The 17,250-nt window shown below is 54.6% G+C and overlaps 2 protein-coding genes across 2 annotated transcripts; both read right to left on the bottom strand.

Annotated features, from left to right (window-relative positions):
• Positions 1 to 3,690: 3,690 nt before the first annotated feature.
• Positions 3,691 to 8,795, bottom strand: MEPE (matrix extracellular phosphoglycoprotein). The gene is made up of 4 exons (XM_075092422.1): positions 8,647 to 8,795; positions 7,027 to 7,080; positions 6,171 to 6,263; positions 3,691 to 6,068 (listed from the first exon to the last, which is right to left on the bottom strand). Exons 1-4 carry the CDS (start codon positions 8,698 to 8,700, stop codon positions 4,071 to 4,073), a joined length of 2,199 nt encoding a protein of 732 aa, XP_074948523.1. The 5' UTR covers positions 8,701 to 8,795; the 3' UTR covers positions 3,691 to 4,070.
• A 2,855-nt stretch (positions 8,796 to 11,650) lies between these two features.
• On the bottom strand, positions 11,651 to 15,598 carry IBSP (integrin binding sialoprotein). Its single transcript, XM_075090377.1, has 6 exons — positions 15,377 to 15,598; positions 15,246 to 15,296; positions 15,047 to 15,118; positions 14,801 to 14,857; positions 12,739 to 12,840; positions 11,651 to 12,437 (listed from the first exon to the last, which is right to left on the bottom strand). Exons 1-6 carry the CDS (start codon positions 15,428 to 15,430, stop codon positions 11,856 to 11,858), a joined length of 918 nt encoding a protein of 305 aa, XP_074946478.1. The 5' UTR covers positions 15,431 to 15,598; the 3' UTR covers positions 11,651 to 11,855.
• Positions 15,599 to 17,250: the final 1,652 nt, after the last annotated feature.

Raw genomic sequence — 17,250 nt, 5'->3', positions numbered from 1 at the left:
ATACAGGTGTGCAAGGGAGGGCTTGTCCACAGCTGCTGCGGGCTCTGAGATACCCAAGACAACAGTGGATTTTCTGCACCTATGCCACTGTGACTACTAGCAAGGGGAGGAAAGTGGTAGCAAAAATGCCCCCAAAAAGGGGAATTTCCCCTAAAAGGTGGGGAACTTGATATAAGTACCTGGAGCTGCATACCAAAGCCTCTGCCAGCTTTTTAGTTTCACAAAAGCCTGATTTTTTTTGCCCTCTACACCTCCCTTATTAGGGAAAAAGTGCTTCCCCCCCCCCCCCCCCCCCAAGAGAAGAGATTGTTTAATTCTCACTTTAGCAAGGCTATACAAATCACAGTGCAAGGCAGGTAAAATCCCTTCACTTTATAAAAATGCCTCTGTATCCTCTGAAAGCTGAAACAGTCTGAATGTTGATAACCATTTTCCAAAATCCCACTGACATTCATTCACACTCTTTGTCCAAGGGCTCAAAGTCCTCTAGACCTATGGCTCCAGGGCAACAGGTTCCCAATTACCTAGGTTACATCATCATCACCATCAGATTAACAAAGTATGGGGAGGTAACTGAGGCCATGTTATAGACAGTGATGGTGAAGAGAGGTGATAATTCACCCAGCGTGCCTAGGGAGCCAAGGATGTCTGCAAGGCACCCACAAGCCCACAGCCATGCAAGGTCCAGCTGCAGCCTACTAAATGCACTCATGGTAGAGCAGCTTGCTTCATCATATAAGCCCTGATGCAGCCACAAAGCATAAAGCCATAAAGAGTAATTACAACAAGAACTATTTTTAAGATATATAGAAAAGTTTTACTGTTTTTTTTTGTTGCCTCCCCTCCTCTCTTTACCACAACAGCACTAGGGAGTCAGCCACATTCCCAGTCCCCAACCTGCCCAGGTAAAAGCCTGCCCTAGGCAGGAGCCCTCAAAAAGGCAGTGCAGGGCAGGCTGGCCCTCCCTAGCTTCCTCCCTAGGCAGCAAACCCAGAGACACACAGCCCTACTCACAACCCACTGCTGGCATTGGTACCTTCTGTGCTTCCAGCCCCGCAGCTGAGAATACAAGATGCTGCTCCCATCCTGCTCCAATGGTCTTGGCACCCGCAGCCCCCCAGGCAGGGCTATGGGTGGGTTTACGAAGGGGCTGGTACTAGAACCTAGGACAAGGAGCAGCTCATAGCCACCTGCTGCTATTCTAGGAGAAATAAGGAGGCTTCCCCAAGGGGCTAAATACCCACAGGCTGGGTTCAGCAGGTTTCCTTAATGAGGATGCTGCTGTCAGCTACATCACTGAAAACCTTTGCAGCTGTGTGTGTTTTGGGGAAAGGACCTGACCTGAGCCTTGCCCAGCTTGCTTGCTATGGCAATCCCCAATTAGGGGTTACAGCTCACCCTCCCATCATTTGGCTCAGCTGACCCATGGGGGACCTGATCCCCTTTTCATCCAGTGCCTGTTTTTTCCAGTACTGTGCACGCACCAGCCCACATGCAAAAGCAATGTCAACAGAAATCCACTTTTGCAAAATCTGAGGGGTTTCCACTGCCACAGCTGCTGCATAAAACCCTCTGTATGTCATGTGTGAGGGCTTTTAGGCAGTAGAAGTCAGTGATAGCCCACAAAAGCAGATGTTTCTCCTATAAGCACAACATTTACCTGAATAAACAACCACCTATACTCACCTAGTCACATCGCCACAATTAGTATTTGTAAGGGAAAGTGGCATTTTTAGGGGCAATTTCTTTCTACTTCTCTACCCCCAGAAAGTATTCTAATGTGCATATCACTTCACTTGGGTTCACTCACTTACATGGTGGGATAAGAGACCCTAAAGCACTTCAGCAACAGCCTCTGCTGTCCCCACATGAAGAAACACCTGTTGATAATTTGCTGCTGCCCTTCAGTAAAAGACCAAAAACAACACATGAGAACAGGAAATAAATGCATATATATTAAAGGTCTAAATTAAAGTTTTCCACCAAAATACACAGCTCAGCAGAGCCAAAGACAAAGAGCCACAGAGGAATGCCTCCCAGACCAGACGGCCACCTCTACCCAGCTGTAAGTTTGCTATGGGTGTCGGGTGTGAGGCATCCCCTGCCAGCTCCCACCCCTCCAGCCCAACCTTCACTGCAAGGAAAAAACACCTCCTTGCTTTGCTCCAATACTCCAGGAAAAACCTTTCCTTGGGAAACTTGCATTTTTTCCATTCAGTGGCCACTGTGCTATTTGGCAAGTGGGTTTTGGAAGAGCAGAGCAAGGCACTTTGGTGGTGGCGAGGAGGGGGCTTGGGGTGAGCATCCCAAAACGCCGCATGCCTCAGAATGTAGAGCCAGAGTCATCACACAAAAATTCCAGGTGATTTAACAGCAGCTGTGCAAGAAAGTAGTGGTGTTTTATAAATGTATGCCATTTATACCTGAACTAACCAGTTTTATACCTGACATCATAGTTCAAGAAGGGTTCCCCTGGAGCTCAGAGAAGAAGGGCAAGAAGGCAGCAGTGCCCGTCCCAGCACAAGGCAGAGCTAGGCGTCATTCAATAGGCACAAAATGTTCCCAGCAAAAGGCTTTTTATTCCACTAGATGGTGCCACGGTCTTGCTTATGGATGTTGCTTAATGGCGTGTTCAGGATGGGGAATAGAGGTGGCTGGGCACCATGCCAGGGTCCCCATGGGGCTGCAAATCCAGCCCTGCCAGCAGCAAGACCCCAGACCAACCCCTTCATTTACCAAGCAATGGCATACGCCAAGCCTGAGCTCCCTGCTGGAGAGCATGAGCTCTAGCAAGGCAGACCCCCCCGACAGGTGGTGCTACTGGTAGAACCGGTGAGATACGCAGTGTTATCCTTGTCCTGGTGGTCCCAGAATCAGTTACCCATGCATGATCCCTAAGAAACAAGTCTATGGCCCAAAATGGGACCTGCCCCTTCCCTGCATGTGGCTGTGCAGAGGGCAGGGGAGCAGGCACCCTGTGGGTACATCACTGCCATTGTAGCTGCTCCCACCCCACTCCCCACATGGGTGTAGTGCCAGCAGGGAGTCTGGTCCCGCACGTGCTGAGAGTAGCATCTCTCCCCATGAGGCTCAGTGCCGCCGCTCCCCCCATGCCGTTTGCTCTGGCACACTGCCAAGCACACCTGTTTTAGTAGCTTCTCAGACAGAAAAAGCAACCTGCAATTGCATAAACAGTGATTAACTTTAGGCACCACCAGCAGCATGGCTCCAGCATGTCGAAGCCAAGCCTAGCTCACGTGTGGGGGCCAGTGTTGGGAATGGCGGCAGCACAGCCAAGGTGTTATGGTGCTGCTGTAAGGGCAGTGAGGCCAGCAATTGCCCCAGCAGCATGCTGGAGGGCGCAATGGGGATTTCTTGCTGCAGGAGATGGATGAACCAAGGCGGGAGATGTTATGTGAGACTCCCCAGCAAGGACAAACTGCCTGGGGAGGCAGGTGGTCCTGGGCAGGAGCTGGTGGGGTTTGATACCCCAAAGGAGTGATGTGTGGGGCCAGCTGGCCAAACTGTAGCCCCAGAGATGATGGCTGGGCAGGGGATGCGCTGGTGCCAGAAACATCCCCATGCCCAAGAACCAGCCCCGCTGCAGCACGCTGCTCACGGCAAAGCAGCTGCCTGAAGTCCTGCTGCAAACACCAAAGTCAGCAGAGCCTTAGGTACAGAAATGCCTTTATTTCTCCATTCGGCTGGAAGTGAAACTGTGAGGACAGACGCTTTTTCCTCATCATTTATTTACTTGCTTTGCATCAGTGCACGAACAATGCTACGCTATGCCGTGTAGCATGATTTCTGTTAATGGCTGTCTAGCACAGCAAACCCATGCATTGCTGTCTCAGCGCTGGACAAAGCCCCCTTCAAATTAACAGCAGGATTGCGTGAACCAGTGATTTTTGGCTCCTGGGCTGTGAAGCACCATGCGACCCCCCGAGATGTGCAGGGTACTCCTCACCCAGGCAAGAGCGGCACACGCAGTGGGGACACTGGAGGGGGGTGACATGTGAGGACCCCCATCTCCACCGCTGGAGCCCACTGAGGTGGACACCAGCAGCCCCTCAGAGGGTGCCCTGGCTCCAGCGGCCATGGGGGTGCCTTGGGGCTCCCCACCCCGAGGGCCGCAGTCCCATCTGTCGGCTGTCGCTGTGGCTGCCCTGCTCCCCCTCAGATGAATGGCTGCTGTCGGCACTCCCAAGGCTGGCGTAGGGGCCACTGGGGCTACCTCCTGCCCCGCTGAGGGTGTAAAAGGCCCGCTCACGGACGTGGAGCTCATCAGCATGCTTCATCTGGTCCACCTGCCTGCTGTGGCCGAGCGTTGCAAACGCCCCCAGCACCCCAGGCCCTGGCTTCCTGCCATGGCGCCCGGGGAGGCGGCCGACCCTGGACCCTGCCACTGCCACCCCAGCCTCACCACCTCGCCCCACCTCCTGGCCTTTTCCTGCCACCACTGTGCCCCTGGCTTGCCCTGCCTGTGGGAGGAGGCTGCCTCCTGCTTCGGTGGTGCGTGGCCTGGGCCTGGCATTGTTGCCGTGGACACCAGCCCTCACCTGGCCCCTGCTCAATGCCGTACTGCTGGCTTTCCCACGTGGGGATGGCGCTTTGTCCATCCTGGGGCGCTTGTCCAGCCCCACTCCCCCTGGCTGGACCCTCGTAGCTGCCCTGGGCTGTCCCTCCCTGTGGGGCCGGGCAGTGGCTGGCCCCACTTCCCTGCTCCCCACTCTCCCCAGCATGGTGCTCTTGCCTGCCTTGTGGTTGCTGGCCATCCCCAGGGTGGTGGTGCAGTCCCCCTCACTCACCCCGGGGGAGGCCATGGTGGCACCCAGGAGGATGCTGGCCCCCTCAGCTGGGAGAGTGGCAGCAGCCTCCTCATCACCCACCTGGCGGAAGGTGGTAACAGCCAGGTGGCCCAGCCTCCCCTCAAACCTCTGCCCCTCACCTCTTGCCTCATCATCACCATTCCCACGGATGCCAGTCCCCATGGGGATGGTAACATCACCCCCAGGGACCCTCCAGGGTCCAGTGGCTACTGGTCCTTCTCCATCACCAATAGTGGTGGCACCATCCTCATGATCTCCTGTAGGATGGCCATCCCCAGGGCTGCTGGTGACACTGTCCCCATGGCTTGGCGTGGCTGTGGTGGCTGGTCCTTCAGGCTGCCTACGAGCAGGGATGCCATCACCATCATCACCATCATGTGCCACAGTGACACCCAGCCCAGGCAGGGAGCTGCTGGTTCCCACAGTGGTGGTGCCATCATCTTTGCTGCCAACAGTGGCACCAGCCTCAGTGGTTTCTTGCTCCCTGACGTGAATGTTGGCCCTCCCAATGAAGATGTTGACCTCGTCATCTTTGTCTGGAGAAATTTGGGTGAAGCTGTTGGCCCTCATTGAGCTTCCCATCTTCCCACGGGTGACAGTGACACTGCCTGAGTCAGGGATGTAAGCGTATTCATCCACACCTTTGGTGTCAACTTGGACATCCTCCATCTTCTCAGTGATGGAGGTGAGAGCAGCGCCTCCTGTCCCTGTGCCCCGCATGATGCCCTCCTGCCCTTGGCCAGGGATGGTGGCTTCGCCACTGCCCTCATCCCCAGCCCCTCCAGTGGCAGGGGTCTTCTCCCTCCCAGTTGTCATGGCCCCCTCCTCTGGAACCCCCCCAGGGACACCATCATCCCTGTCCTCACTCCTGACACCAGACCTGTTCCCCGCCACAGCCTCGCTGGGGCGTCCTCCGTGGGGGAGAATGGAAACACCACTGTCAACTTCAACCACCAAATCCAGGTCACCACTGCCCTCTGAGCTGGCCGGGGTGGGACCCATGACGCTGACACCACCACGTGCTCGCATGCCGATGCCTGGGCGAGGACTGTGAGCATCCCTGCCAATGCCTGGGGCACTGTGGTTTTGGGGCTTGAGGATGGTCCCATTCTCCATCACATTGGTGCTGCCACTGTCACCTCGCTCCGGGGCTGTCCCGTCCTCTGTCGGCCCCTGCCTGGCATTGTCCTCGCCCAGACGCTGACTGGGGACGGTGCTCTGGCTGTCAGCCTCTTCCTTCTGTGCAGTACACACAAGGGAGAGGTCAGGGCCAGGCCCAGCTCTTGCTGGCTGCAAGGGGTGCCGCAACCAAGCCAGGATCCTGCCATGCCACCCCCTCACCTTTATCTGTGTCTGGTTCCTCCGCGTCGAAAACGAGTAGACGTATTTGAAAACGTAGAAGCCATGTTTGGCATTGCAGCCTTTCAGCAGTATCTGGTGGGGAAGAAAACAACCAAAACCCACAATTTTCTGTGACAGCAGTAGCTTCTCTTGCTGTGCCTGGCACCGCAGCATGGTCCCACCAGCACCCGCTGGGGCCCCAGGATGAGCAGTAACTCCCCACCACCTCATGGCTGCCAGCACAAGTAGGGACCTGGGCAGGATGTGTGTATTCACCTCCTGGGCCCAGGGTTTCATTTCCCCTTGGGCTCATTTTCTGCCTTTGCTTGCTTTCAAGACCTGGGGGGGGAGGAGGGCGGGAAGGGTTTTGCAAGGTAGCTTACGGCTTGAATAAACAACTTGATGGTCCCATCAGACATGAGTGATGGGATGGATGGTGACCAAAGTGCTGGAAGGAAAGTAGCTGGTTTCAATAGATAAAGGCAGGCATTTTCTTCCACACTACTCATCTGAATTTTGCTACTGATATATTTTGCACCAATATGCCTTGAAAAAACCCCACAGCACCTGGGCCTGGGATCTTTACAACCTCATCTGTGTGTGCACCAAACATATGCACTCTAGGGCTGGGCAGGGGCAGAGGAGCAGCTGGGGGGGTGGGTGGAAAGCCCTTCCCTCACCTGAGCACATCACACATTTCCCCTCCACTGCTCTTCGTAAGGGCTGCTCAGATGCAAGTGAACCGCCAGTCTCTTTATGTGGCTCACTGAGGTTCCCTTCAAAAGCAGCTTTTTCTCCCTGTGCCCCTGGTGCAGGGCACCCAATGGGGTCTGGGTGGGGCAGGGGTGGGACATACCCGGTGCTGTCCGATGCAATTCCCAGCAGCTCTCCCAGGCAATGGCGGTGGCACCTGCAGGAAGCAAAACGCAAGTGAGAGTAGGGGCACCAAATGCTACCCCAGCATCCAGGCAGCTGCCAATGTACACTGCTGGCTGCCCACCCTTCCCAGTGTGCTAGGCATGCCACAGTGTCCAGGGAAGAGTGGGGAAACTGTGTTGATATGCCAATAAATTTCTGGGACTACCTGGGGTGCTGGCTTAAAGCCAGCAATAGGAAAGCTTAAAAACCCATTTCCAGGGTCTGAAAAGTATTGCAAATTCAGTTACATCATGTTTGCATTGCATGCTACTTTTAATAGGATATTGTTGGTCTGCAAATACCCTTTTACTGGATTCTGCTGCAGAGTATTTTTATCACAGAGCAGTTTTAATTCGCGGCACCACTGCTCACACCACAATGCTCCAGTTTATGGCTGGGATCTGACTGCAATGGGAGCCTGGAGGTGGTTAACCAGTGGGCATTCCCAGTGTTTACCAGGCAATTGAGCAGTGACACCTGTGCCCTCACAGCCAGGTTTCTGTATATGCTTGCAAGCTTCCAGCTTCCCCTGATTATCCTGGGATCTTTTGGGATGTATTGGCCAGTGCATCCCTCAGCGATGGGGAACTTGGAGGTGGGAGCATCCTGTGAGCCTCACCAAGCCATTTTGGGGCATTCCCTACATGCCAGAAGGGGAGACGACCTCATGGAGGGGAGCCCCCTCTGGTCTCAGCAAAATCAGCCACTGAAGCTCCCAAGCCCAGCTGAAAGGGACAAAAACGCACCCCAGCCTATTAAATATTCCCAGATTATTCCACTGTTTGTGAACAATGTCAAAGGCTGGATTACAGCCCTGCTTATTCAGCAAGCGTATTAACCAGCTCTCTTCTGTGCCCCTATCTGAAAAGCAATCTGCATGATTTATTGCCTTCCCAGTACTGCCCTGCAACAAACCCAGTTGCACAAGCTTGCCCTGATGGCTAAAGAACACACAGCCAGGGCCCAGTCCTCAGGAAAGACGTGGTGTCCCTCTTCCTTACCCTGCCAGGAAAACAAGCCTTCACTAGGAGCAGATTTTCACACTAGCTGTGTATTTAGTATGTTGAGCAACAGTTATGCAGGATGAAAATGGCTGCTATTACATTTATCTTAGTTTGTCCTTTATTTCCATTTCACATTAGGAGAGCTGGAATATAATTGCAGGCGCCCCTCCAATCCCAGTAACCCACATGGGTAAGACAAGCATCCTTCCCCCACCTCCCTTCCAGCGGCTCTGCTCAGGCTGTTCCCAGACCAAAAGCTCTGGGTAGATCCCAAACCCACAGAAAACAGAAGGAAGACTTACAGCAACCCAGACCGGCCCTTGCACAATGCCCTAACTGCTAAATTAAAGGGGCATGCTCAAGCACCTCCATGGTAATATATATTTTTCCTGCTGGGTTCACCTCTGCACCAGCACCTCAGTCCTCGGCCTGAAGCCGCAGAGGTGCTATATGTAAGTACAACTCACGTTTTCCTGCTGCTGAACATGTGCCAGGGTGCACTGGGAGGCACACTTTCAGCAACACGCTGGGAAGCTGGGGAGAGGCATACTCACAGGTGTCGAGAAGACTATGCTGAGCAGACACAGGCACACAAGGGCTGTTTGCATCTTGGGCAGCTCCTGGGGGCACAAAGTGAAGCGTCACTGGAGTTTGTCTTCCTGGGACTTGCAGTCCCCAACAGTCCCTGTCAGAAGTCCCGGTCAGCAGCCCCGGTCAGCAGCAACCCAAAAGCTCCTGCAGTCCCAAAGCCCCCATGGCAGCAGGGTTATCCAGTGACCATGGCTTTTCCGCAGCCTTTGCGATGGCCCTTGGCATCACTCTGCCTCTCTGCACTCCTCGCAGCAAAGGCGATGCTCTCACCATATGCATAGAGCAGCAAGGCAAGGACAGCACCGAGTGGGTGCTCTGACACCAGGTTTTAAAGCTTCTTAACTTGCTCTGTCAAAGCAGCTTGGGTGGATATTTGCAATAAATGACCACCAAAACCACTGCAGGCTTAAGCCATACAGTAGTTAAGTCTGAATTAAGAAACTTGCATGCTGTTTCCAACAGCACTGATAAAAGGCAAGAGACAATAGCTCTGTTGGCTAATAATTCTCATTTCACCCATCCACCCTGGCTTGTATTTTCACCCATGCAAGCATTGCTACAGAAACCATCAGAAGGAAATTCATGCACAAGGATCAGCAGTACAAAGCAATGTAGGCTCAAGAGAGTGCGACACAGAGATATGCATAGCCGAGGCTTGGGCCGTCTCTCCATCCCCACTGTGGCTTCCCCAGAGTGAAAGCAGGCGATGCCCTGCTCAGGAGATGAATGGCTGGGGAGAGACAGAACAGGCAAACTAGGTACGATTACCTTTTGCCGTCAGAGGCAGGACCCAGCAGCAGACCGTGGAGGCTGTGCCCACTTTGCTGAAATTTAAAGTTGGCCCCAGGCACACAGAGCCAATCAGCTCCTGCCCAGGGACATTTGTCAGGGCTGGCAGCACCCACAGATAACCAGGGGGAGTAATTTCCAGCTAAAAATGTGTTTGTGGTGGAAGACAGCTATCAAATGTTCCACCTGGCTGGATAAACAGAAAGCACGGTTTATAAATATCTGTTCTGAAGGCAAAATTGCTCAATGATTAGCGCAGATCTTAGCATGGCACACATCCAGCCCGGTTATTGATAAGAGGGGGTGCAGCAGGTCGTAGCGTGCTCACCGTGACCGACATGGGAAAGCCAGCAGGGCTGCAGAAAGTGAAGGGCAATACACTGAGCCCAGCGCAGTCGCAGCCACGACCGGCACCGCAGGGCAGCGCTGGCCAAGCTGAGAGCTGCTGCCACGCTGTAGCCTCTGACACTTGCTTTTTGGGTTTCAACCTCAACGTCCCCCTAAGCTAAGCCTGGTGCAAGCACAAAATGGAAAAGTGGTAAAAAAGGAAAGGAAAAGAAATAAGATTTTTTTTCATGCACTGCTTGCACAGGTCCCTTTGAGCCCACCTTTGCTGTGGGAAGGTGCTATGGGGATGTGCACAGTGTATGTACTCTCCTCCTGCCCCCCTCTAGTTTTGGTGGTATTGCTGGACGCCTACGCATATGCCAAGGAGGGTTCCCCTGCTGTGGCCAGCCTGGGTCAGCTGCTCACTGTGGTGATGGTGACAACAGCTCCCATCCCACCCGCCACCCTGCCCCAACCCAAACCTTGGAAGCAGGCACGATCACTGCATTAATGCCCAAAATACTTAAACCATCAGCATCCAGCCTCAGGGAGGAGCAAATCTTAGAGCCAGGAGGAAACTTGCCCTTTCCTCCTGGCCAGGGAGCCACAGTCAGATGCTGCCCCACGGGTACCGGAGCAGCTGGCTGCTGTGCCTTGGCTCAGGGAGACAGAGCTTTGGCTGGGTGCCTGCGGGGGCTGACGCACACGGGTCCAGGCTGTGCACCCCATGGGAGCAGGACCCAGCCCCCAGCAGTGCCAGGGCCCTTTGTCTGTGCTGGGTCCCTGACGTCTTTGGGCACCCCCTGGGGATGGGGACGATGGGGCTCTCATGTCCCCCCCGGCAGCTGCGGGCATGTGCAGGACTCCCCAGTGCCACCATAGGGATTCAGCCCCAGCCATGTCCACTCTGCAGGCAGCACACACTGCCACCCCAGCAGCTGCAGCCTGGCTTTGGCACAGAAGTGGTTTTGCAGAGTGGCCAGCAGCTTGCTGCTCCAAGTATAGAAACTTGTTTTGCAGATGGACCTATATTGACAGCTGAACGCAGATTTCCTTTTCAGGAGTGTGAGAGCAGTGCAGTACCTGCCGTAACCCGTGCACAAGGGTCATTCCTTTTCCTAAATGGGAGCACGTACCTGAAACCAAGTGAGATTTGGTCCTTCCCCATCCCTGGTGCTGATGCCCAGTTGGCCAGGGCCCTGCTCCCGTGGGGAGGTGACTCCAAGCAGAGATCCTGGGGACCACAAACCAGGCATCCCCATCCGTGACACACAAGGCAAGTGGACACATCACTGTCACTCTGATTGCCCCACCTTGCCCTGGGGACAAGGCTGTGTGGCAGGGAGAGATGTGGACCATTTTGGGCTGCAGCGCCAGTGTCCAGAGCACATCTGAGGTGCCTAGCCCCAGTAGGACCCACATGCCTGGCGCAGGGATGCAGAAGCAAAGCTCTCATTACAGGGGTGCGCATCTACAGCTAACAATCCACAGAAAGAGAAATTAATGTCTTTATTAATATTGCCTGGTGTGTGGTCAGGCCTTGGGAGGCACACTACCAAGGGGTGGAAGATGTGGTAAAGTTATCATTGCCCACATATTGCAAATTCACATCAACTCTACATAAGATGTGGCAATACTCCCACAGCAGTGATCCTAAAAATAAATGCCTTTCCATTTTTTGGAGGTGACTCTACAGAGGCTTTCTTAGTTAGCCTTTCTGTTCCTCCCTCCTTCCTCCTGAGCTGGAATAGAGAGATTTAACCCTGAGCAGCATTAGCACCTGTAGCCCCTCAGCTCACCAAGCACCATGCTGCCCCACTGACCCCAGCAAATTTGGGAGCAAACCTTTGTCACCAAGAAGCTCAGTTCGGTTGCTTTATTTCATTTCGCTTTGTGAGATACAAAAAAAAAACCAAAGCCTGGGACAGAGCCAGTGGACACCGTGAGCCACCTGGCATCCCCTCTGGTGCGCAGCGGCTGCAGTGAGCCTTCGGATGCACATTCCTGAGTGGGATGGGGCAGGCAGGGGGCAGCACTGGGGCCACCCCCCACCTGCTCACTGGCTGTAGTAGTAATCCTGGCCATACACGTCATAGCCATGGCCCTTGTAGTAGCCATACTCATCCTCGTAGGCCCGGTAGCTGTCCCCACGGGCGTACTCGTCCTGCTCCCTGTAGCTGCCACCGGTGGTGCCCTCATCCCCTCGGCCGTGGCCCCCAGCTGTCACCTCATATTCCCACTGGTCCCCAGCTGTGGTGGCATCCGTGGGTCCCCCATCTCCCATGGTGGTTGCCTGGGACAGCCCCTCTTTACCAGTGGTGCTGGCGACAGTGGTGGCTTCGGTTTTCTCCTCTTCCTCCTCTTCCTCTTCCTCTTCTTCTTCTTCCTCCTCTTCCTCCTCCTCAGCTGCACCAGTGCCCTCCTCAGCCACCTCAGTGCCATTGCCGTGAGGTCCATCTGTCCCCTTGGTGGTGTTGGTGCTTGTGCCGTTGACGCTATTCTCATTCTCAGCTACCTCTTCTTCCTCCTCCTCCTCCTCCTCCTCCTCATTCTCGTCACTATCTTCATTTTTGGAGTCACCCCCCTTGCCAGCAGCACTGTTTCTGCCCCCCTTCAGGGGCCCTTGGCAGTCCTTGCCCTGGCGGGGGGAAAATAACACAGCATTAGTTGGGTGTTTGGAGGTTGCAGCTTTTTGGTGCCACGTGGCATGGGGCAAGTGTGGGCGCAGCTGAGCATCCCCCCACACCTTGCATGGCAATGCTGCCTTTTTGGGGTGCCCCTTCTGACCCTCCTGCTGGGTTAATGCCCAGAGTTTGGCCCAGCTGCGGGCATCTTGCACAGCAGACCCCCAAGCAGAAACGGGGTACAGGGCATCCCATGGGTACAAGTGAACATACCCTGCCCCCACGGGTGCTCCCCTCCAGCCCCCCAAACCACACCTGCTGGAGGGATGCGATGTCTCCTCCCAGCCTGCCCTGGCTGTCCCCAGGGGCTGCTCCGGCAAGGTAGCCAGCTGCCTCGGTGTCAGCATGGAATGGCTCCTGCAGGGACAGGGAGATGACAGGGCAGGTGGTCAGCAGCGGGAGCAGGCACACAGCATCCCTGCACAGCATTTGGGCACTGCTCCGAGTTTCCTGCTTTCCCACGGGCCTCGCTCCAGGCTGAAATTGAGAAGCTGCAGCAGGGCAGCCTGAGCCATGCAATTAAGTGGTGGTGGCTGGAGTCGGGTGTTCCCATCCTAGCTACACATTTTGCATTACAAAGCATCTAAAGGTCTGATTTTAAAGTTACCTCTCCCAGTTCTCAATAAACAAAGAAAGCCACAGGCGCACTACGTGTAGACACACTACACACCAGGTGTAGATAGCTGGCAAGAGCGTGACAGCTCAAAGCCAGTCAGGAGCGCAAACCCTACCAGCAATAAGCCACCAGCACTGCTCAGTCCCAGAGACCACGGAGTGGAGCAGGTCTCTCAGCAGGGCGCATGACAGTCCCTGCTGCTAAAAAAGGCAGTGACTAATGAAAATACAAGCAGAGCACTGAGGAACTGGTGGGGCAGTTCACCCTGTCCCAAGCCTGGGTGGAGGAGCACCTTGCCCCTGGCAAATGAACCCAGCCTTGGTGGGGAAGACACAGGGTCACTGCCACCCCTCTCCTGGGCAATCCCCGCTGCTCGCATGCCAAGACCAAGGACGCTCACCCTGGTGTTTTCAGCCAGCTCAGACACTTAAAATATGGGTGCATCTGGTGCCAGAGAAAAGCCAGGCTATTTTTCTCCCCACTGGAGAAGCCACCAAATTCCATGGTGCAGCTGGCTGTGCCAATGGGAGCAATGGCCTCCATCTAGCATCCAATATAACAGTGCTCTCTACATACCTATAACTGACCTTGGGGCCTTTCATCATGTTTTATCTTGCTGACCAGCCCCTGCCAGTGAAGGCACGCACCATCCCTGCCCAGGAACAGGCACTGAAATGAAAGGGGCAGCCCCAAACAGCAGCTGTATTGCTGCACATCACTTAATTTCTTCCTTGGGAATGAAATTCCCACTTTGGCTGTTTCATCCCACTGCTCAAAGTTATCCCTAGTGATTGCAGTGGTAGGGGAGAGCAACAGGCAGAAAGGGGAAAATTGCAGGGAGGTACTTGGGGCGGGCAGAGGTGCCTGGGGGATGGGGGCCACCCCATGCTGCACCCCAGCCTCAGGTGGGCCTCCAAAGGGGGTTTTAAGACCAGATGCCCAGACTTACACTCCTGTTAAAAAAAAAAAACAAACCTGAAATTAGCGTTCAAATAATTTAATTTAAAAAAAGAAAAGTGATTGGACCTGACACATCGGTTTCTGGATCCCTGTCTCAAAGCACCTGTGTGCCTGAGACCACTGGATTATTTTTGAGCCTTTGCAGCCCAGTGAGGCATAAGAAACCTTTGTAATCCCTGGCATTTAATTTTGCACCTGGGTGACTCTCACAAATGCAGCAGTGCCTGTGCTCATATTGACCCAGCAGAGAGGAGCAGTGTTACCAGCTCGGCTAGTACAAAAGTGCAATTCCGAGCATAGCATCAGTTTGTGTCACTCCACATGTATGCATGCAGAGCATAACTATTTTCCAATTTTATCAGCACTATGGGGGCAATGCACCCTGAAAGGGGAAGGTAAGAGGAGTCCCTAACAACCCCTTTTGCCTTGCAGGTGAGCCTCCCTGCTTCTGCCCTTTGGTCTGTCCTGCTCCTTTCTGACCCACTGAAAACGGAATCCTGGAAAGTTTGTCTCAGGGTTGTTTGGTGCATCCCCCACCCATCACCTTTAAAAGAAGAAGGAAAAGAAAAAAAATATTAAAAATATTAAAATAAAGCCCAGAGTAGCAAATCCAGTCACATCCAGAGTGCAAGGCTGTGGGCGGTCAGCAGCCACAAATGCTGATGAGCAGTGACTACAAAAACAAAGAAAGTTCCCAAATTCCCGTATTTGTTTTGCAGGCTGCTGGTTTGCCGTACTCACCCCCACTTCCTCCTCCTCCTCCGAGCCATCCCCCTCTTCCTCCGATGAGTCACTGCCCTAAGGAGAGGGAAAACCAAGCTGTAGCCGGACTGGCGGATCTCCACTGGTGTCAGGAGCGCGATGGTCACAGCCCAGCCCTGCAGGCCAGTGGCAGCCAGTGCACAGACCATGCCCCCATCTCATCTGAGCCTATGTCTCTGCATTTGTTGGGTGATGAAGCACCAGCAACCCCTCTGAAGCACCCACCTGGTACCGTCGCTGCGGGGGATGCACATAGGCGTATCTGTACAGGTAATACCGATGCCTGTTCTTGAACACCTACAGGGAGAAGGAGGGAATAAATCCCATCATTCTGGGGGCTTGGGTACAGGAGTGACAGAAACATCCTCGTCCTTTAGGCCAGCGCTGCGTGGGGCTGGGCACACAGGGTGGGGGGAGACCCTACCGCATTTTCTTCCGAGTCGTCCGACTTGGCTTGCTGCAGCCAGCTCTTGACCTGGGGGAAAGGCTGGGTTGGCACGCACCCCACACCAGCCCTGGCGAAGCCAGGGGGTCCCCACACTGCCCAGCACTCACCGAGAAGGCGCACGCCATCCCCACCAGGCAGGCAAAGACCAGGACAGTCCTCATGGCTGCTTTCTCGAGGAACAGCAGAACACGTCGAGGGCTTGCTTTTCAGCTAGAAAGCACCGTCACTACCCCAAACCATACAGGTGTTTGTGTCCACACAGGGGAGCGTGGAGAAGAAAGGCTGATCTCCAGCCACCTCTCGATGGGGTCACACGTTGCTTTCTCTGAGCAGGACTACCCGCTTCTGCTTCCCCATCACCTGCCAGCAAGTGGGGAAAACCAACCCCCACCGGAGAAGCCACAGGAGCAGCTGGAGGGAGCACTGCCCCTTGTGGCCGCCCTCCCACAGCCCTGCAACCTCCTCAGGCTCTGCCCAGGGAGCAACGCCCCCGGGAATTACACCACAGAGTTTAACCATATTGAGGAAAAATAAATAAGCAAACAAATAAACGAATATAAGTGGCTCCTACAGTCTGCCATTGGCAAATAGCAGTGGCAAGGCACTAATGCAAGGAGCCCTCCATAGGCATATCCTGGCAGGGGGATGGGCTTAGCTCTGGGCAGGTCCAAGCTGCATCCCCTAAGTACCAAAACCGGGCCTGCCCTCCTCCATCCCGGCTCCAGCAAGGAGGATGCCCGACCCTTCCTGCAGCACCCCAGCCTCTGCCCAGGGGTGGGTCGTCCCGGCCTCCCCCCAGGCTCTGTCAGGCCCACTAGCCTTCCTTTCTCCTACCCTTCCTCTGGCTAAACCCACCATCAGCTGTGCTGATGTTTGGGGGGAGTTGTGTTATATTTCTCTGCACTTGAAGTTTCCCTGTAAGACAGGGAACAATTAACTCAGGCTAGAAAACAACCAGCCACAAGGTAGCTTCCCTGGCTGTGCAGCAAGGCTCTGGGTGCTCACATCCTGCCCCTGAGGGCTTCGTGAAGGCACATACCCAGGAAAGGCCTAAAAGCAGCATCCAGCCCCACCAGCAAGCTGAGCCCCCACCCCCTTCACAAAGCAGATGGCAATGCACGACCCAGCTGGGAAAAGCAGCAGCAAGCTTACCCTGCCACAGCACCGACAGCTACCCGTGGAGTCGGCTGGCACAGATTTCCTCCTGTCGCTGCCCGGCTGGGATATAAGGTCTATTTTTGCCCCCCCCCAGCCAGTCGCCGCCCTGCCCAGAGTGACGCCAGCCCACTGGCGTGTGCCAGAAAACCCCTAAACTTCAATGCCGGCAGATTTGGTGCACAAACATAGCACCCCAAGCCGCTGCCAAACCCGGGGAGGTTTGCACCACATCGCTTAATTGAGGGTCTGGCCTCAGAGGACGGCTGAGAGGCCAGAGGGTATAATAACACTCTGGGTTTAAATTAAAATAAATATTGGGAAATCTGTTCTCAAGGGGGTGTCTACCTCCCTTTTTGGGAAATTCTGTCACTGTTTTTTCAAGACAAAAAAGACCAACCTCAAAGGCCCAGCTCCACAGTCACTTGGGCATAGCTGTTAGACTGAAAAAGGCTAAATCCAAACAAGTACCTCTCCAGGCTTCCTGCAAATGTGAAACGGGCCTTGGGAAGGGCAGGGAAAGAAAAGGGGACTCAGACACAGGTGTCATCAGTCCCCCTTTGAGAGCCATTTCTGCCACAGTGATGCTACAAAATGCACGTCTGCTTTGCTTCTCATGCCACCTGAACCACAGATCCATGCAAGGGCCAGCCCAGCCCCCTGCTCTCCAAAATCAGGTATTCCCCAGCTAAGCAGAATAACTGCCTGGGGCAAAAAATTGCAAAAAACCCACCCTCACGGCCACCCAAAGCTTAGTGGGGACCTTGGGGGTAGGATGCAGCCAGTGGTTGAAGCCCACCCCTCCTGCCCCGCACCGCCTGCTGCG

This window comes from Phalacrocorax aristotelis, chromosome 4 (assembly GCF_949628215.1).
Source record: "Phalacrocorax aristotelis chromosome 4, bGulAri2.1, whole genome shotgun sequence".
Taxonomy (NCBI): Eukaryota; Metazoa; Chordata; class Aves; order Suliformes; family Phalacrocoracidae; genus Phalacrocorax; species Phalacrocorax aristotelis.
The sequence above is the reverse complement of the archived record's forward strand: the minus strand, read 5'-3'. Positions and strand labels throughout refer to the sequence as shown.